At 52.8% G+C, this 22,450-nt stretch overlaps 2 protein-coding genes across 12 annotated transcripts in view; both read right to left on the bottom strand.

Moving 5' to 3' along the window:
* Window positions 1-23: 23 nt before the first annotated feature.
* NFKB2 (nuclear factor kappa B subunit 2) lies at window positions 24-7,807 on the bottom strand. 4 transcript variants are annotated; one of them, XM_029932460.1, is made up of 23 exons: window positions 7,703-7,807; window positions 6,270-6,362; window positions 5,902-5,983; window positions 5,746-5,786; window positions 5,381-5,479; window positions 5,150-5,301; window positions 4,813-4,919; window positions 4,559-4,717; window positions 4,205-4,309; window positions 3,991-4,076; window positions 3,767-3,905; window positions 3,422-3,550; window positions 3,104-3,313; window positions 2,884-3,025; window positions 2,352-2,466; window positions 2,046-2,259; window positions 1,743-1,912; window positions 1,514-1,616; window positions 1,232-1,383; window positions 1,034-1,103; window positions 649-821; window positions 411-522; window positions 24-307 (listed from the first exon to the last, which is right to left on the bottom strand). In XM_029932460.1, exons 2-23 carry the CDS (start codon window positions 6,288-6,290, stop codon window positions 186-188), a joined length of 2,703 nt encoding a protein of 900 aa, XP_029788320.1. In that variant the 5' UTR covers window positions 6,291-6,362; window positions 7,703-7,807; the 3' UTR covers window positions 24-185. The 4 variants fall into 4 exon arrangements, with proteins under 4 accessions (XP_029788320.1, XP_029788321.1, XP_029788322.1 ...); XM_029932461.1 differs by lacking the exon at window positions 7,703-7,807 and having other exon boundaries at window positions 6,270-6,576; XM_029932462.1 differs by lacking the exons at window positions 5,381-5,479; window positions 5,746-5,786; window positions 5,902-5,983; window positions 6,270-6,362; window positions 7,703-7,807 and having other exon boundaries at window positions 5,218-5,301.
* A 5,246-nt stretch (window positions 7,808-13,053) lies between these two features.
* GBF1 (golgi brefeldin A resistant guanine nucleotide exchange factor 1) overlaps window positions 13,054-22,450 on the bottom strand; it is a 122,234-nt gene continuing 112,837 nt past the window's right edge. For 5 of the 8 annotated variants that reach the window (XM_029932451.1, XM_029932454.1, XM_029932452.1 and 2 more), the window contains 13 exons: window positions 22,323-22,417; window positions 21,916-22,069; window positions 18,805-19,030; window positions 17,888-18,048; window positions 17,506-17,752; window positions 17,176-17,381; window positions 15,917-16,067; window positions 15,682-15,812; window positions 15,381-15,482; window positions 14,991-15,104; window positions 14,680-14,860; window positions 14,387-14,515; window positions 13,054-13,912 (listed from right to left, as the gene is read on the bottom strand). In XM_029932451.1, coding sequence (XP_029788311.1) covers window positions 13,632-13,912; window positions 14,387-14,515; window positions 14,680-14,860; window positions 14,991-15,104; window positions 15,381-15,482; window positions 15,682-15,812; window positions 15,917-16,067; window positions 17,176-17,381; window positions 17,506-17,752; window positions 17,888-18,048; window positions 18,805-19,030; window positions 21,916-22,069; window positions 22,323-22,417 — 2,178 coding nt within the window. In that variant the 3' untranslated portion in view covers window positions 13,054-13,631. The remainder of the gene's footprint in view (window positions 13,913-14,386; window positions 14,516-14,679; window positions 14,861-14,990; window positions 15,105-15,380; window positions 15,483-15,681; window positions 15,813-15,916; window positions 16,068-17,175; window positions 17,382-17,505; window positions 17,753-17,887; window positions 18,049-18,804; window positions 19,031-21,915; window positions 22,070-22,322; window positions 22,418-22,450) is intronic. The other 3 variants (XM_029932453.1, XM_029932457.1, XM_029932458.1) reach the window with 1 other exon arrangement.

Raw genomic sequence — 22,450 nt, 5'->3', positions numbered from 1 at the left:
CAGGACAAGAGCCACATCAGGGGTTGCCATAAGTTAGGGAGGGAGCCAAGCACCCTCCCTTTCCCATGAGAATCCTTTATTTGCCCCAACTGAGGGGTGGGCATAGGGTGTTAAATAAGACCTGGAATAGGCAGGGGTGCTGTACAGAGGGGCCCCGAGGGGGGAACTGGTGGGTGGGCAGCAGTTCAGTGCACCTGAGGCTGGGGGTGCCCATGGCAGAGCCCTCCTGGTGGCTCAGAGGGTGAGCCCAGCTTCTCTGCCTCCTGTTCCACCGACTGGCTCCCGTATGCACTGTCCTCTTTCACCTCTGCTAGGCAAGCGGGCACGGGGAAGGGGACAGGGAACAGTCAAGGTCTTAGGCCTCCCACCCTCCAGGCCCGGATCTGCCTATCGGGGGGGGACCCCTTTACCTGTGCTGGGCAGCTTATCTTGGGCCTCAGGGCCCCTCAGCAGCCTCACTCCTTCCTCCAGGCCCATTTCAGACAGGGCTTCCAGCAGGCCTGCCAAGTCCCCACCAGCCAGCTGGGGAGGAGGAAGAGGCATGAGATCTGAGTGTGGGGGCAGGAGCCCTGGGGCCAAGGGAGCACCTGGGATCTGAGATTGCAGGAAGGAAGTGAGGCATGGAGCAGGGAATGGGGACCAACTGACCTTGTAACTGCGCAGGAGGCTGCCGCTAGGTGAGGCTGTCTTCCGATACGTGTCCACGAGACTGCGCAGCCCCAGCCGTTCTGCCAGCTCTGCCCAGCTGCCCTGGGCTCCTGGCCCATCTAGCAGATGCTCCAGGTTCTGTAGGACTGTGTCCTCAAGTGGCAGCTCTGGCCCTGATAGGGACATACAGACATGTCTGTTATGCCCAGAGATGGGCTCAGGCAGACACTTTTCTCTCAAGGTAATCTGACAGACAAGGCAGACAGGGTTCTGAGGGGCAACAGGGATAGAGCAAGGGACGCCCCCCCCCCCCTTCAGAGGTCCTAAAGAAGAGACCTCTGTGAGTAGGGGGTCTGAAATCTGGCTGTGGGTGAAGAGATCTCACCTGCAGGGCTGGGAGGGGTCAGAGGGGGTGCCGTGGTGTCCTGAGCAGCATTTAGCAGCAAGGTCTTTACCTGGGGAGACAGCCTCAGTTTGATGACCTCCCACCCCAGTCCTCAAGCCCAGGTGCCAGTCCTCTGGGCCCCAGCCCTAAGCCCAGGTGCTTCATTCCCTGGGGCTTCTAGTTCGAGGCTGGCCTCACCTTGGTGCTGCGAGTGAGGTCAAGAGGTGTGTGGCCCCGGAAGCTGCCTCGGGTGTCCCTCTCAGGTCCCTCAGAATCTGAGTCACTACCAGAGGTGGGGGGCGAAGGTAGTGGGCACAGGGGCTCCTCATTCTCTGCGTGGATATCAGCACCTGAGGAAGGAGATAGTCGTGGGGGGGGTTCAGTGAGAGCCCACATTAAGAACTGCCAAGTGGAGGAACTAGTAGTCACCCCTTTTCCTACCCCTCAGCCCTGTTCATATGTCCCAAGGATGAGGCTCACCAGCCTTTAGAAGGAGGCGGGTGAGGGTGGGAGATCCCAGTCCAGCTGCCAGGTGTAGGGGTGTGTTTCCCGCAAAGGTGCGGGCATTCACATTGGCACGGAGCTGTGGAGTGCAAGAGAGTGGTTTATGACACCACTCACTGACTGGCCGCCCCTCCCCCTGCATCTTCACTGTCCTTGGTTCCTCTACAACCCTTGGCCCCACCCCTTCAGCAATCCTCAGTCCCACCTTGGTGACCAGATGTGTGACCAACCCCAGCTCCTCCATCTCTGTGGCTAGATGCAGGGCTGTTCGGCCACCCTGCCGCTCTGCAGCCTCCACTTCAGCCCCACTGTCCACCAGTAGGTCCAGGCACTCGGGGCTTCGGGCACGGACTGCCAGGTGTACCGGGTATAGGCCTAGGGACATAGATACTTAGCCTACAGCTGTGATTCCAATGTGGCCCCCGACCATCTGACCGTGACACCTCACATTCACTCTAGGCACTCACCAGACACCCTCCCTTGGCCCCAGATGAGGTGATGAACTCACCCTCAAAGTCTGGCATATGCAACAGCTGGGGAACAGCGGGAACCCCACTGCGCAGAAGGGCACGCAGCAGTTCAGGGGCACTGGCACCAGCCCGGAGCGCCAGGTGCACTGCGGAGTCTCCGTGCCGATCCAATAGTGCCGGGTCTGCACCCACCTGCAGCAGGAAGCTCACCACGCTCGTCTGCCCGGTGATCACCGCCAGGTGCAGTGGCGTCTGGAAACGCAGGCAGAGTAAGCCAGGTCCACCCCTGGCCTAGGCCCACCTGCCTTCCAACTCCTGCCGCCTCACCCATCTGAGCCCCTCACCTGGTGCAGGTGATTGGTGAGGTTGACAACGCCAAGGTGCCGGGCATGGTAGATGACCTGGGCTATCTGTTCGATGACACTGGTCTGCCCGTGGATGATGGCTAGGTGCAGTGGCCTGAGGGTTGGGGAGTGAGACTCTGGCCTAGGAAGCCCAGCCACCCAGTGCCCCCTCTGCCTCCAAAACCCCACCACCTTCATAATCTCTGTCATTAGGGCTTCTGGAGCCCAGACGTTTCCAAGGACATTGCTGCACCTGAACTTAATCCTTCCGAGCACCTTGTGCAGTGTACAAGTACTATCATCTAGCTTTTTTAACAGTCAACAAAACTGAAGGATGGAGAGATCAAGTACCTTGGGCAGAACTAGTACATAAGGAAGCCGGACTTGGAACCAGGTCTGTCCGACTCCACAGCTCCGGCTCTTTGAAGGGTCCTTCCCTGCCCTGCACCCCGACCTTCCATGGCTCTCCAAGTCCCACCGCAGGCCAAGGGAGCCCCGTCGCCCGCCCTCCCCCTCCCTCCTTTCCACCTACGTGTCTCCGTTCTCATCCTGAGCTGTCAGCAGGTGGCGCTGTCCCGCCAGCAGCGCGCGCGCGTCCGCCGTGACGCCGTAGTCGAGCAGGGCTCGGGCGCTGCGCTGCGCCAGGCCGAAGAGGCGCGCATTGTACTCCCGGGCTGGGGGCAACAGGGATGTGGGCGCGGGCTTGGTCCCCACCCGAAGCGTCCAGACCGCCCGGATTCCAGAGGCAGTACCTCGATGCAGCAGCTCCGGGGTCAGCGGTTCGCGCTGGGATGTTAGAGGGGACGCGCTCGGCTCTGCGGCTTCCTCCCCAGCATCCACGCCTGGCGCCCCGGCAGCCATCTGCGCCCCGCCCCCGCCTCCTGGGTAGCAGCCCATCGGTGCCGAGCCGGACGGATAGGGGCTGTAGGCCAAGGAGGAGGGGAAAAAGCCGAGGCCACCACCTGCGGATATAGGCCAGGCTGTGGGTATAAGGCACCATCCAGGACTCTTACCCCACAACTTCTCTCCCCTTCCATCCCCCTTCCCACCACCAGCACCGTCCCCCTCACCTCCTCCTCCAGCTCCTCCATAACCTCCGGCTGAGCCCCCAGAGCCTCCACCCATGTGGGAGCCACCCCCGAAGTGCTGGGAGAAGGTGGGCAAGGCTTTTCTCCGCTTCCGTTGCACCTCTTCCTTGTCTGGGGCCAGAGGGAAATGAGATGTTAAAACCCCAACTCCTGCACCACGCCTCACGAACTCTGTCCCTAGTATGGTCATGGCCCTCCCTCCAGAAGCCCTCGGGCTGGCTCCTAGGACCACCTCTTCCGGGGCCCTTCCCCACTCCTGACTCATGGGTCCCCTGATCTAGTCTGGGGACACTCCATCCCAGCCCCCATCTTCAGCCCCAGCTCCACCTTCCACCAGAGGGTAATAGGTGAACTGTTTGGAGTCCGAGACATCCCCCCCACGCTTGCGTTTCAGTTGCAGGAACACGGTTACAGGCCGCTCAATTTTCATCTTGTGATAGGGTGGTGTCCGGAACACAATGGCATACTGGCAAGGTGGGGAGGAGGACATAAGGTGTGACTGAGGCCTTGGCCCAGTTCGGCCCCCAGCCCTGGCCCTGGCCCTAGGGTACCTGTTTATGAACATCCGTGGGAGAGAAATCCCCAAAGGCCTGCCATCCATTCTCATCATCCTCGTAGAACCGAACCTCAATGTCATCTATAGGGGAAATTGAAGCTTGGCCACACCTCCCAGTACAATCTCCAGGGCCTTTTGTCCTAGAGCAGCCCTGGCTCTCCATCTTGATACTCAGCGTCCCTAGGTCCCAGCCTGGGGTCCAGCCTCACCTTTCTGCACTTTGTCACAAAGCAGATAAACCTCATCTCCACCCCGCACAGAGCCAGCTGTCTTGTCCATTCGAGAAATCTTCAGGTTTGAGGCCCCAGGAGACTCTGTGGGGTGGGATATCAATGACTTGAGCTGACGTGATAGCCATGGCCCCACTAATGGAGCCAAGTGTTTTGTATTATCTGAACAACCCCAAGAGGTACGGAAACTACTAGTATCTTCATTTACCCAAGATGGAAGCCATACTGAGGAAATGACTTGCTCAAGATCACTCAGCTCATATGTGGTGGGTCAAGTTCAAACTCAGGCCTGCCTCACCTAGCCCTGGCACCCCAGATGGTCAGGATACTCACTACTGTCGTGGATGGGCTGGGAAATGACCGGCTTCAGGGGCAGGGAGAAGGAGCCATCACTGGCTCGAAGGAAAGCCGTAAAGCGCAGCCGCACAATGCTTAGGTCCATCACCTTCTTCAGCTCCTTGGCCTCCTGCTCCAGCTCCCGCCGCTCAGCCTCTGTGTGGTGGACGTACATGTGACCCCAGCACTCATCCTCCTTCTCCATTCCTTCTATGACTCCCTCTCTCCCTACAAGCACTCCCGCCCCATACCCGTAAGGCCCTGGGGCCTGGAGCGGAGTCGCTGCCTCTGAAGTTTTTGTATCATAATCTCCATCATGTTCTTCTTGGTCACATGCAGGACGCCCAGGTTGTTAAATCTGAGTGGGGGAGGGGGACAGAGGATTTGCAGGGAGTTCTTTCCTCTTGAAGCATCCTCCCCATTGCCAGGGCTCAGCTCAGCCCTACTTCCTCCAGGAAGCTTTCCTGGTTTTTACTTGGGGCCTGGGGTTCTGGGGCCAACCTAAGTCTCTCCCCTTGGTCAGATGCTAAGCTCATAGAAGTGGGCTGGGGCCTAGGACAGGTGGGCCTAGGACGGAGGGGCACCTACTGGGCAGTCATGTCCTTGGGCCCCACAGACACGGCGCAGACCCCCAGCTCCGAGCATTGCTTGCCCACCAGGCTGTGGGCATGAGCACGAGGCGGGTCACTGTGTGTTACCAGGTCCACCTCGATCTTGGCTGGTCCCTCGTAGTTACAGATCTGGGAGAGGGGATGGCTGTCAGTAACGTCCCTGAACACACTATCCATTAGCCCACCCTCCAGCACCATCCTGACTCACCTTGACTGTGGGGTAAGTCTTCCGGCCCTTCTCACTGGAGGCACCTGGCAATCCTCCATGGGAGGGGCCTTCACAGCCATATCGAAATCGGAAGCCACGCTGAAGGTCCCAGGGCAGATTAACATTGTGACCAGGAGAGACCCCTACCCCCCTAGCCAGCCACACTCCCAGACAGCAGTGACCATAATAATTGGCAGTGTCTCTCCCGAACCACAACACAACCACTGTGATTAGCAGCAGCCAACTATCCCAACCTGAGGCGGCCTCTGGTCAGTGACCCTCCCCATGGCCACCCAACTACATACAATTACCCTATTTGTCCCCAAGGCTGAAGTCATCCCACACCATCCCTTCCATTCACTCACCTGCTTAGGCTGTTCCACTATCACCAGGTAGGGGCCATCAGCTGGGGACAGAGGGGCTTTGCTGAGCCAGGATTTCTGAGCCCATTCCCAAGGCAGAGGGCACATGGTCCTCCCTCCCCCTCTCTCCAGGACTGGGGAGGTTAGGAACTTACTAACCTGTGTCTGGGGTGGGCTCCTTGGGCTCCACAATGGAAGGGTCGAATTTGAAATCATCGTATTCAATCATGCCATCCAGACCCTGGTTTGGAAACCGACTGGGTGGCAACTGATTCTGAGCCACCCCAGAGTCCCCCACTTCCCAGCCCTGAGTAACCACTCCCTTTCCTCCCCAGGCGCGTAAAAAAGCCCCTAGTGGAAGCAGTTTGCAGACAGACAGACTGACTGACTGACTGACAGGCAGGCAGGTTGAGATAACAGAGGGCATTACGGGTGTAGGGAAGCAGAAGGAACTCGGACACACAGGCAGACAAGCAGACAGACATGGGGGTAGCCGGCTGGCTTCGGGGCCAGGAGGCGTGACTCACTGGGTCGTAGCAACTTTCCATGTCTCTGGGCTAGGCCCGGCTGTGTCTGGTGGCTCCGACCGGGTTCTGTTTCCCAGAGTTTCAGGCGCCCGCCTTAGGTGTGTGGGGGAAGGGAGTGGCGGGGGAGGGGGAGAGACAGATCAGGGCAGGAGTTGGGGGGGCAAGGGGAGTCCAGATTTGGGGGAGGGTCTGATCTCTTCCAGCCACCCGCCCGGGTGTGGCGGGCGAGATCCGGTGGAGAGCGAGATCCGGAGCTGGGCTGGGTTGGGCCGGGGAAGTGGCAGGAAAGTTAGAACAGCTTAGGAAAGTCCCGAAAATACCAGAGGGAGGCGGGGCCGGAGGGGGCGGGCCTGGAAATGACGCCACTAGCCACGCCCCCCCGATGCGGGAGGGGCGCGAGGTCGTTGGTGGCCCGCGGGCTCCGGTCGCCTCTCTCCCGGCAGAGGGACGACTAGACCCAGGGAAGCGTCCTCGGGGGTTGGTCCCCCCTTTTCACGTCAGGGCGGGCGCCCGGGACAGGAGGGTCTTTCAAGGCTGGAGGACGCTCTTAGACCGGGGCCAGGCCCGCCTCCCGCCCCCTTCGCCTCCCCCGTCCTGGAGCAACCTTGGGATTTTCTACCCCGAGAGAGGCCACGGCTGATTCACCCGGGGGCTTTTGGGGGGACATTCCTGCTGTAGGAAGGCCTCCTTTCCGAAGCTTGTAGGCGGGGGTTCTTCCCAGTCGGGGGCCCCAGGGTTCTGCCCCAAGAACGGACTCCGGGGCCGCGGGGCGGGGGAACGAAAGGTGTCCTCCCCCTTGGGATGGGGTCTTCTGTTACCTCTCCCCGAAACATCTCAACGCCACTGGATTCACACACCACACCTGCTCCAGGTGCCCACGCCCTCTGCCCCGGTCCCATAGCCGTGTGTGATACTAATGTGTGTCTCACACGTATAGAGTGAGTGTTGTCCCATGTGCTTGCGTGAATGTTGTGTGTGTAGTGTCACTATGCATGTGCAAGTGAGCATGGCTGTGTACAGGTGAGCGTCCTTAAACTCAGAGTGGAGGCGTCCGAGTTTGTCTTGATAGAGAAAAAGCACAGGTGAACATATTTGAGTCTGTGCGTGAAGAGTATGGGGTATGGGCGCAGGCACCTGTGCACGGACGGGGGAGCATGTTTGCTTGTGCATATGTACGAGTCTGAGTGCATGGACAATGCTGGGCACTAGCTGGCATATACGTAGGTGCACGTATGGCTCCGCGTGTTTTTTTGTACAAGGATGTCGATGGGTATCCGTGTGTCTCGTTCGTGTGCATGCTGTGTGTGTGTGTGTGTGTGTGCGCGCGCGCGCGCATCAGCCGCTCTCTACCCCTGGGACTCGGTCAGTTAAGGGCCCTCCTTCCGCCCTTCCCCGTGTCCTAGCCACTCAGGGGTCTGAACCCGGCCACTCACCGCGGCAACGGCTCCGACTCCGGCTTCTCTCCCGGCCCGACCCACCTCGGACCGGTCTCGTCACCTCTCCACAGCCACCGAGGCTCCAGCGGGGAAAGCCCCTTTTCCACCCCCGGGAGGGGGGAATTCCCGTGACGTTTTCGTGCGTCACGCCCCATGCCCCTTTTCATTGGCTGAAAGTTTAACTCCGGACTCGTGCAGCCAATCGTGAGCGACTCAGGCGCGCCCCTTAGAGGGGAGATATTAGCTGCGTCCCGGGAGCCTGGAGCGAGGTAGACGGCTGGCTAAAGCGCGAACTCTGGCTGGGGGACCTGTCCGAGGCTGGATTCGCTGACCGAGAATCATCCCCTGGCTAAGGGCTCCGGCTCCGATCTCTTCACCCACCCTGCCTGCCCCCAGACGGCCGGTAGCCCCCGCTGCTACTCCGCTTATGCTGCACCTAATGCTTGGGCACCTCTGAAGCTGGGGAACCCCAGGGGGAAGCTGGCGAGCCCCAGCCCTCCGGTTCCCCGCCCGGAGCTGGGCCCCACTGCCGGGAAGAGTTAGGGGAAAAGGAAGTTGATCTTGCAGTCGGTCCCGGGGCGCCATCTGGCGGCCCTTGTGGAGCCCCAAGGAGATTCCATAATCCTCTTGCTCAGTCTCTTACTCAGTCTGCCCCCTGAAGAGACCATCTGAACGGAAATCTTATTTTCTAAATAGCAGGGTCACAGAGGGCCACAGATTTTTATACCTGAGCCCCAGCGCTCTAGGCCGAATAAGAGGTGTTTATCTGGGAGACTCAGGTCTTGCTCACCCATCACGGAGATTTGGAATATTAGAATTGAAAAGGCATCCAGGGATGCCTGGGTGGCTCAGTCGGTTAAGCGAAGGGACTCTTGATTTCGACTTAAGTCATGATCTCATGGTCGTGAGATGTGGGAAGCAGCAGCAAGGAGCTAGTGGGGAGAGTGCGATTGAGCAAAAGTTCTCGTGCCTTGGCAACTCTTGCCGCTGCCCTGTTTCTCTAGGATTAGATTGTTAATTGTACAAATGACTTTCGTGCTTCTTAAATTAGAATGTTGATTGTGCTTCGAGCTTTGGCAATCTTCCGGGATTGTTTACACCTGCGGCTGCCTGTATAAAACTACTTGTTTGTGAGGAATAAAGCGGCAATATGGGCATCACTCATGTTGCTCCTCCCCTTCCCATTCTTTGACTCTCTCTCTTCTTTTCCTCATTCCCTTATCCTCACGTCCTTGCTTCTGTGCGCCCGCGTGCCCATAACAGTGAGATTCAGCCCCACGGTTGGGCTCCGCACTGGGCCCGGAGGGTGCCTAAGACTCTCTCTCTCCCTCTGCCCTTCCGCCCCCAAAAAAGAAAAAAAAAACTTTTTTTGAAAAGGGATCCAAAGGCTTAATAGTTCAAACTTCCTCCAATGTATTAAATTGCCTTTTATATAGCTCCCAACTGTGCTTGGACACGTTCAGTGGCATCAAGGTCAGTACAGTACAGTGCACACTCTGAGGCAGAAGATCTGATTGGCAGTTTCCCTTTAGGGGGTCCATGGAGCAATCTCCATTCCTGGAGTAGTCCTCCCTTAGGCTCATGGCCGAACACTGATTTTTTTAATGTTTATTTTTGAGAGGGTGTGAGGGAGGGAGGAGCAGAGAGAGAGGGACAGAGGATCTGAAGCGGGCTCTGCGCTGACAGCAGCAAGCTGACGCTCTGCTCCAACTCACCACCGTGAGATCATGACCTGAGCCAAAGCTGGATGCTCAACTGACTGAACCACCCAGGCGCCCTGAACACAGGCTTTTGTTTCAGAGTTCCCCTGCAACTTGTCTCTGACCTTAGTAATGGAATTACAGGCCTGCATGGGTCTACACAAAAGGCAGACTGTTATGACCCTTGATGTTGGCTATTTCCTGTTACTTCCCCCTTCTCATCTTCCCTGAAAATGGAACGTGCCAGGTACAGTGTTGAGGTACTGTTAGTATACGTTCTTATTCTTCCTCCCAACAGCCCTTGGAGGTAAATATTACCTTTAGTGATGAAGAAATTAAGCCTTAGAGAGGTGCAACCAAACACAAAAGCTAGAAATGAAAATACCCAGTCTATTACTTCTAGGATAAAGCTCTTCCTTAAACTGATATAAAACAAAGCAGGCCTTTTCACTCTGAGCCTCTCAAGTCAGTATCATAAGATACCACCAAAACTTTTGCTGACATCCAGGGATATTGTCTACTACATTTCCCTAAGAAATCAGGTGCATAACCCTTAGATTAAAGTAAAATTAGGGAGCGCCTGGCTGGCTCAGTCAGTTGAGTGTCCGACTTCACCTCAGGTCATGATCTCACAGTTCGTGGGTTCCTGCTGACAGCTCAGCACTCTCTCTTTCAAAAAAAAAAAAAGTGGAATGAGGTTGGTTTGATAAACTCCAACTTAGTGAGCCTGTGCTGGTTGTCAGTGATCACAACTGTCCTTTCAAAGTGCTCACAAACTACCAGCAGAAATTGGCATGAATTCGTCCAGTCTCCATGGCTGCCTCTAAAAGAGCCCATGCAAGTTGAGCTATTTATTTTTTTTTAAGTAATCTCTCTACCCAACGTGGGGCTTGAACTCACGACCCCGAGATCGAGTCACATGCTCTCCTGAGCCAGCTGGGTGCCCTGAGATTGAGCTACTTTAGTTATAAGATTCTGACTTATAACTTATTTATCTGAAGATGTTTTCATTTTTAATGTTTATTCATTTTTGAGAGAGAGAGAGAGAGACAGAATGAGAGTGGGGGAGCTACAGAGAGAGAGGGAGACACAGAATCCGAAGCAGGCTCCAGGCTCTAGGCTCTGAGCTGTCAGCACAGAGCCCAACTCGGGGCTCAAACCCACAAACTGTGAGATCATGACCTGAGCCAAAGTCAGACACTTAAATGAGCCACCCACGTGCCCCTGAAGATTTTTAAAGAAAAACTTTGTTATAGAAAACTTCAAACATATAGAGTGGAGAGAGTAGTAAAATGAACACCCATGTCAGCTCCAATTCCCACTACTGTGCCTGGAGATTTTACCTGATTCAAAGCAGTCTGTCATCTATCTGGGATTAAGAAAACTCTTCATTGCTTTTTCCACTAATTTCCAGCCTCATGATTATCTGTTTTTGTACCTAGCCCTAGCACTGCACCTGGGCCAAAGCAGAGGCACCATGAATTCACTCCATTCACTAAGAGTGAGGGCTTACTCTAGTCAACAAGGTCTTCGTTTGTAGATAAAAATCAAATAGATAACATCAGTTGGTGATGTGCTAGTAGAAAAATAAAGTAGGCAAGGAGACAGTAACAAAGGTTTTCTCTGTAGCGATGAGGGAAGGCTTGTCTGATGAGACAACATTTGAATGGTGACTTGAGAAAAGTGAGGAAAGAAGGGATGTGGACATTTGAGGGGAAAGCATTCCAGGTAGAGGGACCAGTTTCAACACAAATGTGTTTGGTATATTTGAGAAAAGACCAAGAAGCTAAGGTAGGTGGGATAAAATAAGAACTTTGGAGTCGATTCTGATGTGACATAAAGCCTTTGGAGGGTTTTGAGCAGTGCGAGTGACAATGATAGGACGTGTTTTCAGAAGACACACTGCCTGGTGCGTGGCGAGGAGAGTACAGGACTGGGAGGGAGACCAGCGGTCCAACAGAAGGCGGTTTAGACCTGGGTGACAGTGGGTGAGGATGGTGAGAAGTGGCCACTTTCTACACAGATCTGAATGACAGAAGCAATAAGATTCGCTAGAGGAATCAGATGTAGGATGGGAGCCGTTTGGCTGAGAACCTGGAAGAAGGAAGCTGTCCTTTAGTGACATGGGGCACACTGGGGGAGGAGCAGCTTTGTGGGGGGGGGGGATCAAAAATGTCTTCCTTTGAGAGCTAAGGCATGCAAGCGGAGATGATGAGGGGGGAGTTGGACAAAAAGTGTGATGGGTGGTAGTTAGTCTTGACAGTGGACAGTATCACCAAGCAAGTGAGCGTGGAGAAGGGATTGGAGGACCAAGGGCAGAGCCCTGGGCATTCTAATGATTAGGACTGAGGAGCTAGCAAAGGAAACTCCAAAGGTATGGCCAGTGAGGCAGAGGAGAACCAAGAAAAACCAGTGTCTCAGGAGCTGAGTGAAGAGTATCAAAAGGAGGGCAACTTGAACTAAATAAAACTTTTTTGTCAACTGAAGCCCAGGGGCCAAGTGGTTTTTCCTTACTCACGGCCATCTGTCTCTCAAGCAGTGAACCCAGAACAAAAGTAAGTACCGAGGTGGTGGCAGTGCAGAGCCTGCTTGGGATTCTCTCTCTCTCTTTCTCGCTCTCAAAAAATATTTAAAGGCAGTGCTTGTGGAGCTCAATGGGAGAAGAGAGACATCAGAGCTCATAGCTGAAGCAGAGGGCACTAGTGTGTACCTGACGAAGACTCAGGCCTGTCTGCATTCGTACAGAAAAGCTAGTGTAGGGACTTCACGATGTTGCATGCATTTTTCCACATCAAGCTCTGCCCATTTCCAAGGTGCCCTTTTCTACACGTGATGAAGGTAACTCCTGAGGTTTAGACTCCCAGCAACATACAGGTGGTGGTACTGAGCAAAGGTACTGATCATTCATGCAGCCAGCTGGGCCCAAATGAAGAGGGTGAGTGCCTGTAACTCTCCAAGGGGGAGGTCAGCCGGTAGTACTTCCATGTGGACGCTTCCCCTCGAGACGCTGAGCACATAGCCCTCTACACCCCACCCCAGCGCCCCAGCCCTGTAGGAGCCGCACTGCATGTCCTGTCTGCCAGCACGCTCCCACCTGTCTTATATGAAACAACGGGGAGGAAGGTGAGGGGTCCTCCAACCATGCTTCAGTAACCGAGCTGGATGGACAAAACTGCCCCTCCTCAGTCGAGAGCCAAAATGAACGCCCTGTGCCCAGAAACGCATGATCACAGCTGTGACACAAGGGCATCCCTCCTAAGCCCTGCGGGCTCCCCTGTGTGCCCCTGGACCACCAGGAGCATCTGCGGGCAGACTTCTGAAGAACTGCAGCTCGGCTCTGGTTCACTTTCCCTTTGACCCCAGTCTAGGCTGTCTTGGGTGACAACCTTGGAGCAGTTAAGGAAGTGGACATGTGCCAAAACCCTTGGCATATCCCTGGGAACAAGGGCGCACCGCTGTGGTGGTGGTGACGGTGGGGGTGGCTGTAGGGCGGCAGCACTGGGGAAGGAATCCTGACTGCACCTGGCTGGCTGGTGGCCCGGGGCCATGTGGGCCCAGCCTCACTTGTGTTCATGCAAGGCCCAAGCCCTGGGTATCCCAATAACTTGGTGCCCGTAAGTTCAAGAAGGAAACCAGAGGGAAAAGCAATGATGTTGGTACTAAGACATTTATTACATCATAAAAAGTCCATTTTGTCCCGTTTTTCCATATGTACATGCTCCTGTGGGTAGCAGTCCCTCTGTCCAGCCCCACCCACCAACGCTCCACGGTGCCAATCAACTCTCCAAACCGACCAACTAATTAATAAAAGAGGAAGAACTGGAGGAGGTGGCCCAGGGCTGATGGGAATGCAGGCGGGAGAGGGACAGAAAGTGCAGAATGGTTGGCTTGGCTCTCAATGCCTGATCACAGGGCAGGAGGGGCATGAGGGCAGGCACTGCAGGGCTGGCATAGAGATGCCTCCCCAGGGCTGCCAGGCTGCAGGCAATACCTGAGTGTGCTCTCAGGTTAGACCCCAGGAACGGAGAGCAAAGGAAGAAGGTCCCTCAGCCTGATTGTGGGTCCCAGGAGGGGCTATAAAAGTTCTCTTTTTCAGGTCCCCATCCAAGTAGCAGCGACAGCAGCTCAGGCTGGGCCTGAGAAGTTTGTGGCCCTTGGGACAGCTCAAAGGGTGGCCGAGGACAGCCTGGTAGGAAGTACTGGTCCTGATCTCTGAGAGGCCTGTCTTAGTTGACCTCAGAGGTGGGCATGGGGTCTGTGGGGCGGGGTGTGGCCAGGAGGGGCACTGGGGAGGTGGCCTCAATGAGAGCAGGGTTGAGGATGATGGGCAGAGTCATGGGTGGTACGCCCACCTGCAGTGGGGAGGCCAAGGGCTGCAGGATCAGTGGGGGCTGAGCCAGGGGAGGAGGCCCATCGGGAGTAGGGCTCAGTCTGCTGGGGCTAGAAGCCACTGGTGATCCAGGGGAGCTGCTGCTGGCAGGTCGAGGGCCCTCGGGCTTCTCAGTGTCTACAGGGAGAATGAGGGGCTGGTCAGACTCCCTCATATTCCCCAGCTGGCTTCCCTAACCCCTGCTTCTCCCCATTGCTGTGAACAAAATGACCCCTGCCAGGCTATAGTTGGCAATCTCCCCTTTAATGCATTCAAAAATACAGCTACCTTATATCTACCCTCTATCTCCTTTGCTGTATCTCCAGTCAAGTAAATCATGGTCTGATCTTTACTAGGATCCCTGCAGGGCAACTGCTGCCTCTGATCCGACCTTCTCCTCCCACGCCTGAAAATCTCAAGCAGGCAGCTCATCAGAGCTTATTTGGTCTTGTCACTTCCTGCAGGAACAGCAAGCGACCGGAATACTCTGGTTCTCTCCTCTCCCCGGCTCACAACCCATGCACTGAGTGGCAATCCCAAACTACCCCGGGCTTCCTTTTAGGCTTCCTATTTCTTGCTCAACACCCAGAAGGCTAGCTCAGAAGGACTCACCACAGACCCCCAGCTCAGAAGACATCTCGGGGGGAGGTGGATGGCCAGGTGTCCTTGTGTCCCCAGCAGCAGGAGCCATGTGGGCTGAGGCCATAGGTTTTGGGGCGTGTGGCTCCATGGACATGGGGTCTGGGAGGGCAGAAAAACCAGATGGCAGCTCTGAGTGCTTTCCTTCAAGCAGAGGCCTGGTTACCCAACAGCCTTCCCACCAATAGGAGAGACAGAGAACTAATTATTGGCTCCAGACTCTTTGATGGGGACTCTTCCTGGTAAAATTGAGCTAAGCCTCCTACCCTGGATGACAGTCTGCTTGAAGAGCTCATCTCGCAGGTGGGGCAGAAAACAGTCAATGCGCTCCCAGGTAATCTCCCAGAGGGCAGAGGGGCTGCCTCCTCGGGCATCTGCGTTGTGGAAAATCTCCGCTGTGTCCATCACCAGGAGCATGTTCTTCAGAGACTCAGGGATGGCCTCTGACTGTAGATGGCAGTGGGACCATGTGACAGGACAGAAGGTGTGGGGGAATGTGGTAAGGAGGCGGCCATCAAGGGAAAACAGCATGTCTTCCCAGCAGGTGGGAGAGGAGGCATGCAGTGGTAGAACATACCAGTAAGTCACTGGAGCCTGCATGCATGTACTTGTCCATGAAGTCCAGGATGGTCAGCCAGAGGGCCGCAAAGGTAGAGAGTGACAGCAGTGGGGACAGGTGCTGCAGGAAGACCTATGGCCCACCAGCCCCTTTTAGCAGAGGGGTCGCAGCCATCTGCACCCCTCTCCAAGGCTGGGAAGCAAGCCTGCCCTGTCTTGCATGGGAATCCTAGAACAGATTCCTCTGAATCCTAGGATCCTCCCAGGTCCCTAGGTCCTGCGGAGTCTCCACAGCTGGGGTTCCTGAAAACCCACATTGCATCTCCAGGTCCCAGCAGAAGCCCTGGCTTCCCTCCTTGCAGAGAAGCAAGTATGGGGAGGGTGGGCGGGTGAAGGCAGTGGGCAATACCTTAGAGAGCAGTGTGGAAGCCCTCATTCGGGTCTCCTCCATCCCGCCCACATCTGCAGGGCTGATGTTCTCCAAGAGTTTGGTCAACAGAGGAAACAGCACCTGAGAGGTAAAGAGCCACAGTTTCCTTAGCAGCGTCAGTTGGCAGTCTTGCTCCAAGGAAGCCAGGGGGTAGGGTGGCTAAGCACAAAGCAGCAAGGAAAATAGGATGCAGGCTGAGGACTGACATTAGGGGCTCTTCAAGCTGCCCAGCTCTATTTAAGGATTTAAACTTTACCTTAAGACCAGAGGGAAGTCCTACCTTGTTAAAACAGGACTCCCACTCCAGGGCATCTAGCTTTTGCAGATCATGTACCAGTAGCGCTCGCTGTAGATAGGTCAGTGCCTGCATCCGCACCTGGCGCCGGGCATCACAGCACAGACAGGCAATGCCTGAGAGTGAGAACAGGCTCAGGATCCTTCAGGGGTCCCGATCCTGGTACTTCCCAAGCTCCAGCTCCACTTCTGCCCCTGCCCTGCCTGCTCCCGATGTTTACCCTGCAGTAAAGGGCACCAACAGTGGGCCCATAGGGTGCGTGAATCTGCTTCGATCTTCCGGCCACCTGTATCTAGGTGGCGCTGCTCCTCCGCCCATGAGCTGTAGATGGAGGCCGCCCGCGTGTGTAGGGTGTGCATCAGGTCTAACAGCTGGGGTCACAGGAGAGGCAGGATGAGTTGAGGGAAGGTCCGTGGCTGCCCCGCCCAACACCGCTGTCCCTGACTGAGTCCTCAAGCGAGCTCCTAGTCCCAGTGGCACCATACTCTACCCCTCTCATCCCTCCTTTTCTCCTTGACTTCGTGAGCTGGTTGCCCCCTTCCAGCCAGTGCTTCCCTGGCTGTTGGGTGTTACTCCCTCCTAGTGGAGGAAATGCGAGGAGGTGAGTGGAGTACGTATTTAGTAACAATTAATTACATGGTAAAAAGGTAGTTTCTTTTCAATTCTCTTTCATACCTTTTGATGACAGATTAAGCCTCATCTTGTTAATTTTGTTTTACAAACAGCAAGCCTCAGACTCAGAGGCTTTGGTGGGCAATAGTGTGTGCTCAACTTTAATAATTTTTTTATTTTCAGGATTTTTCTACAGTTATTAAGGCAATTCGTCCTCCATTTATTCAGTGATATGAAGTTTGCTTGTAAAATAAATTTTATATGCCTTCATAGACAAAGAATAACTCTGGAAGGATAGACAAGAAACTGGTAGCAGTGTCCACCTCTGGAGAGAGGAACTTAGCAAATGGGGGCAGGAATGAAATGGGACTTACTTTTTTTTAAAGGTATGCATTTTAAAAAAATGTTCGTTTATTTTTGAGAGAGACAGACAGACAGTACGAGCAGGGAAGGGGTAGAAAGAGAGAGGGACACAGAATCTGAAGCAGGCCCCAGGCTCTGGGCTGTTAGCACAAGAGCCCGACGTGGGGTTCGAACCCAAGAGCTGTGAGATCATGACCTGAGTCAAAGTTGGATGCTTAACCGACTGAATCACCCAGGCATCCTGGGACCTACTTTTACCTGTTTACCCTTTTCTACTTTTGAACTTTGTACCATATGCATATATTACTTATTCAAAACATAAACCTTAGATATTAAGCAAACAAAGACAGGTGGTCTTAGACAGGGAAACACTGTGGAGGTGGTGGCCAAGGGCCTGGGTTAGAAAACAGGCCCTTCCTCTCAGCCTTGGCTGTCCCTGGCCTTGCCCAGGCTCCCAATGTCAGGGGGAGGGAGAGGAGAGGAAGTAAAGGATGCCATACTTACGTCCTGACTGACCTGTAAAGACACCGTATGGTAGCTGGCAGGCACACCTTCATCTTCATCATCGTCACTATGCCCACCGCGAGTGGCATGTTGGTTGGAGGTTCGAGGCCGCCGAAGCACTGAGCCTTCCTTGGATTTCTTCTTGAAGCGGTTTCCTTTGCTGTCATATTTGTGACTCTTGCCACGTTTCTCCTGGGACTTGCACCCTGAGCAGAGTCAGACCCAGGTCACATTTCTACATCCATGCACACAGATGGCCTATCTTTTCCTCCCTTTCCCCCATATATTCACACGGCTACCCCCCAACCGCCCCCTCACTGGGTAACCCACCGCCATTCAGACTGGCCTCCACAAAGATGCGGAGAGTCTTGACGCAGAGCTCAAAGTTGTCAGGTGTAATGTGGGCAGCATCACGCACAATGAAGGACAGAGATTCCACACATTTAAGCAGGGACTTAGTGTCATGTGGCCCGAGGTCCAGCCCCACTGTTAGGCTGTATTGATTGACCAGGGGTGAAGGGCCTAGCCGGCTGGGCCCAGGACCTGGCTTGGAGTTATCGATGTCATCCTTCCCCACCTGTAAAGTACACAAGTGTTGCTAGGAACCCAGGCTTGAGCCTGATCTTCCCCCTAGATACCCTCTTGGGGGACCAGGAATCTATCCCACAGGCCAAGGAAGGAAGACTCACACACTGCCCGTACGCTCACTCACCACTAACCAACCGCTGTTGACCACGTCAGCATCTGTGGCTGATCGGTGGATCTTGCCAGGCCTACAATGGTCAGCGTAGACCTCTGAGTCAGAAGTGTATCCTCGGTCCAGGCTCACATCATTCTGGTGGTAGGATGGGAGTTCGCTGTCTGATTGGGCCCCTGAGTCAGCAGGGAGAAGGGCAGAGTCAGGGTGGAAAGGGGGACACTGGGATGAGGGATGATTTCAGCTCTGAGAAACAGGCTTCTGCTGAAGCCTGGCCTCTCCTCTCTCTTCATCCAGCTTAGTTTTTTAACCCTGTCATAAGAAGGCTGAAGAACGATCTGGACAGATTCTTTTTTTTTTTTTTTAATTTTAAAGTTTATTTGTTTATTGGGCGGGGGGAGAAGGAGAGAGAGACACAAGTGGGGGACGGGCAGAAAGAAAAGGAAGAGAGAGAATCCCAAGCAGGTTCCACAATGTCAGCACAGAGCCTGCCATGGGGCTTGATCCCACAAACTGTGAGATAATGATCTGAGCCAAAGTCAAGAGTCAGATGCTTAACTGACTGAGACTCCCAGACCCCCTGGACAGATTCTCTCTTGACCAAATGTGGCAGCAGGCTAATTTGGGCTCCTGATGGTATCTAGTAGCAGCTGTCAGGGGATAGGGGTGGTGATGAGGACATAGTTTCTGATAAAACAGTCCTCAGGACATCAGGAAGCCTGGTGTCATAGCTGTTTACATTGCCTACTAGACTTCACGCTGTTTAACCCATGGGTGCTGGGAAAGGCCAGTGGGTACAGGAAGCTCTGGGAGCAGATGGCAGAAGCCAGAGGTGTTTAATCTGCAATAACCTGTATTTTGTTTTCCTGACTAAACCCCTGGGGCCATAACTGTTATTCTGCCAATGTGGGTCTCTCTGGGAAAGGGCTTACCAGCATCAGGTGCATCAGCCCTGGCAGTGGCCTGCAGGGCAGCTGGAGGCTTTACGCCTGAGCCAATGCATTCCAGCAGCGTGAAGAGGGTGGCCCAGTCATCACCTGAGTGGATGTTGGCTGCGTTGGTCTTAAGGAGTTCGTGGAGCCCATAGGCTACCTGGTGACTGACTCGGGACAGCACGCTGGGCTTCATTAGTAGCAAAATGCGCAAGGAGAGCAGCACCTGGGTGGGTGGGGGCAGGAAGCGGGCACATAGCTTTTTGTCTAGTCTCCATTCCCACTAGTTTCATTAGGCCAGTGAGGATGGTGTGGCTAGGACCCTACGGGTCCTGCTGCTGGTCTTTTCTTTCTTTCAGTTTTTTTTTAATTAAAATGTTTATTGAGCTATAGATTCACATGCAGTTGTAAAAAATAACACAATAACACAGAGAGATCTCTTATATGCTTTGCCCCATTTACCCCGATGCTAATGTTATGTAAAACTATAAGTATATGATGGCTGGGATACTGACATTGATTTACTGATATTATTATCCACTGATATTATTCAGGTTTCCCCAGTTTTACTTTACTCATATGTGTATGCATATGTGTATTAAGTTCTACACAATTTAGTCACCCAATTTTGTGACTTTTGTGTATCCTTTTATAAACACATCTACCTCTTTTTGCCTCCATCCTTAAGCCCTAGCAATGTGTTTATAACTTCTAAAATCCTGTCGTTTCAAAAAATGTTACATAAATGAAATTACAGAATATACAACCTTTTGGGATTGGCTTTTTTCATTCAGCATAATTCCTTGGAGTTTCATCCAAATTGCTGTGTTTCTCAATAGTCTGTTGCTTTTGTTACTGAACAGTGTTCCATGGTACGTACATACCACAGTTCAACTATACCTGTTGAAAATCATTTGGGCTGATTCTAATTTTTGGATATTACAAAATAAAGCTTCTATGAACATTAGTGAATAGGTTTTTATGAGAAAGTAAGCTTTAATTTCTCTGGGAGAAGTGCCCAAGAGTACAACTGCTAGATTGTGTGGTAACTGCATATTTAGTTCTACTAAGAAACTGCCAGCACAGGAGCTGGACCATTTTACATTCCTATCAGCAATATATGAGTGACCTGCATCCTTGCCAGCATTTGGTAATATCACTATTTTTCACTCTAGCCTTTCTGATAGATGGGTAGTGATATCTCACTGTAGTTTCAATTTCCACTTCCCTGCGGGCAAATAATGTTAGACACCATTTAAGTGTTTTCATGTGCTTATTTGCCATCTGTATATCTTCTTCAGTGGAATGTCTGTTCATTTTCTAATTGGATTGTCTTCCTACTGTTGTATTTTGAGTTCTTTTATTTATGTCAATCTTTTCTGATACATACTTTGCAAAGATAATGCTCCTTATCTTTTCATCCTTTTCACATGAGCTTCCACAAAGTATATTTTTAATATTGATGAAGTCCAATTTATCAATTTTTCCTTTTACGGATTGTGCTTTTGGTATCAAGTCTAAGAATTCTTTGCCTACCTCCTGAAGATACCCTCCTGTGTTTCGTCTTAAAGGTTTCATACTTCTATAGTTTACCATGAAATCTATAATTCATTTTTTCCCCACATTTCCTTGAGAGGGAGGGTGGAAGAGAGCATGTGAGCAAGAGCAGGGTAGGGACAGAGAGAGGGAGAGAGAGAATCCCAAGCAGGTTCTGCACTGTTAGCATGGAGTCCCATGCTGGGCTTGTTCTCAAGAACCACGAGATTATGACCTGAGCTGAGATCAAAAGTCGGATGCTTTACCGACTGAGCAACCCGGGTGCCTTTTATGTATGATTCATTTCGAAATAATTTTTCGATAAGGTATCAGACTTAGGTCAAGGTTCACTTATTTGTGTCCCCACCCATGGATTTCAATTGTTCTAGCAACTGAAAATGCTATTCTTCCTCCAATGAATTGTTTTTGCACTTTGGTAAGAAAATTAGTTGAGCTGGGGCACATGGGTAGCTTTGTCGGTTGGGCGCCTGACTCTTGATTTGGCGCAGGTCATGATTTCAGTTTGTGAGATCGAGCTCTGCATCAGGCTCGGTTCTGACAGTATGGAGCTTCCTTGGGATTCTCTTTCTGCTCCTCCCCCATTTACATGCGTGCTTGCCCCTCTCTCAAAATAAATAGATAAATATATAAACTAAAAATAAATTAGTTGAGCATCTTTGTGTGGGTCTATTTCTGGGTTCTTTCTTCTGTTCCACTGCTTTATGTGTCTGTCTCTCTGCAAATACCAGTCTTGATTACTGCAGCTTTATAGGAAGCCTTAATAGCAGATGGAGTGATTCCTCCCACTTCCTTCTTTCTCAAGATGTTTAGCCATTCTAGGCCTATGCTTTTCCATCTAAATTTTAAAATAAGCCTAGGTCTACAAAAAACCTTGCTGGGATTTTCATGGGCATTGCATTAAACTTATAGATGAATTTATGGGAGAACTGACATCTTCACTACGGTGAGTCTTCAAATTCATTAACATGGTATGCCTCTTCATTTATTTAGATCTTCTTTGATATTTATCGTTAACATTTTATATTTTTTAGCACACAGACCCTATACATGTTTGTTAGGTGTGTATCTTGGTATTTCACTTCATTTGAAGGACTTGTAAACGATATTGTGTTTTTGGTTTCATTTTCTATATGTTCACTGTTAGTATCTGGACATGTGATTTTTTGTGTAAATCTAATATGCAGAAGTCACGTGCTAGTTCTCTGCTGGCTGTCTTTTATAGTTAAGCCAAAAGATCTCAGGAGGGTCCTAAGCACGAGAACCAGGAAACCAGGTACAGGGCTGAGACTATCACAAGCAGTAGCCATCCAGCCCGACAGAGCAGAGCAGATACAGAGCCTGCAAAGATGCTAAGGACCAGCTTCGTGCCTGAGACCATTCCAGGCTCTTCTCCAATGCGAGCTGTTAGATTTCCTCCAGCCCTGTGACAGGTCACTGGGCTCATGCTATGGAGCACTAAATGTACCTTCTCTCTGTCTCAGGCATTACTCATAACTGACACTGCGGCTTTAGTCCCCTGCGTAACTCCTGCCCTCCCAGCTGCACTCCACCTACCTGGCCACTGATCTCTTCTCTTCGGAGTAGTCGAATGGCCAAGCGCAGCAGCCCCACCACTGCCCGCTCCACAAGGAAGCAGAAATCCTGTGCCTGGACACACAGGTGATATAGATGGTCTCGAACAGTCTGCCACACACAGCCCACACGGTCCCTGAGGAACATAAGGGTGAGGACAGTCTCAGTTGGAGAGGCCACTAGGCAATGTCTTTTAGATCCAGGTTAAGCCTTTCAGGGATCATTGGTTATTATACCCTAAGCAGGCAGATATAATGAGCAAGCTTCTCTTCCACTGTCTACAGCTTCAGGTGCTTTTTGCCCCTAGAGCCCACTCAGCAAGTTGGCTCCTGTCTTCCATCCCTTTGGCACAAGGGCAGTATGAGGCCTGCCTAAAAACTGCCTTCTACCTGTTCTCCAGCACAATCCTCAGCAGCATCTCCAGGCAGAAAGCAGCATCCTCCTCATCATATGTCTCTTCATCTGGTGTCACTGAGACCAGAGCCTAGAGGAGAACAACAGCAGGAAAGCATGGAGA

This window comes from Suricata suricatta, chromosome 2 (genome assembly GCF_006229205.1).
Source record: "Suricata suricatta isolate VVHF042 chromosome 2, meerkat_22Aug2017_6uvM2_HiC, whole genome shotgun sequence".
Classification (NCBI taxonomy): domain Eukaryota; kingdom Metazoa; phylum Chordata; class Mammalia; order Carnivora; family Herpestidae; genus Suricata; species Suricata suricatta.
Note: the sequence above shows the minus strand (reverse complement) of the source record. Positions and strands in the feature narration are given on the sequence as shown.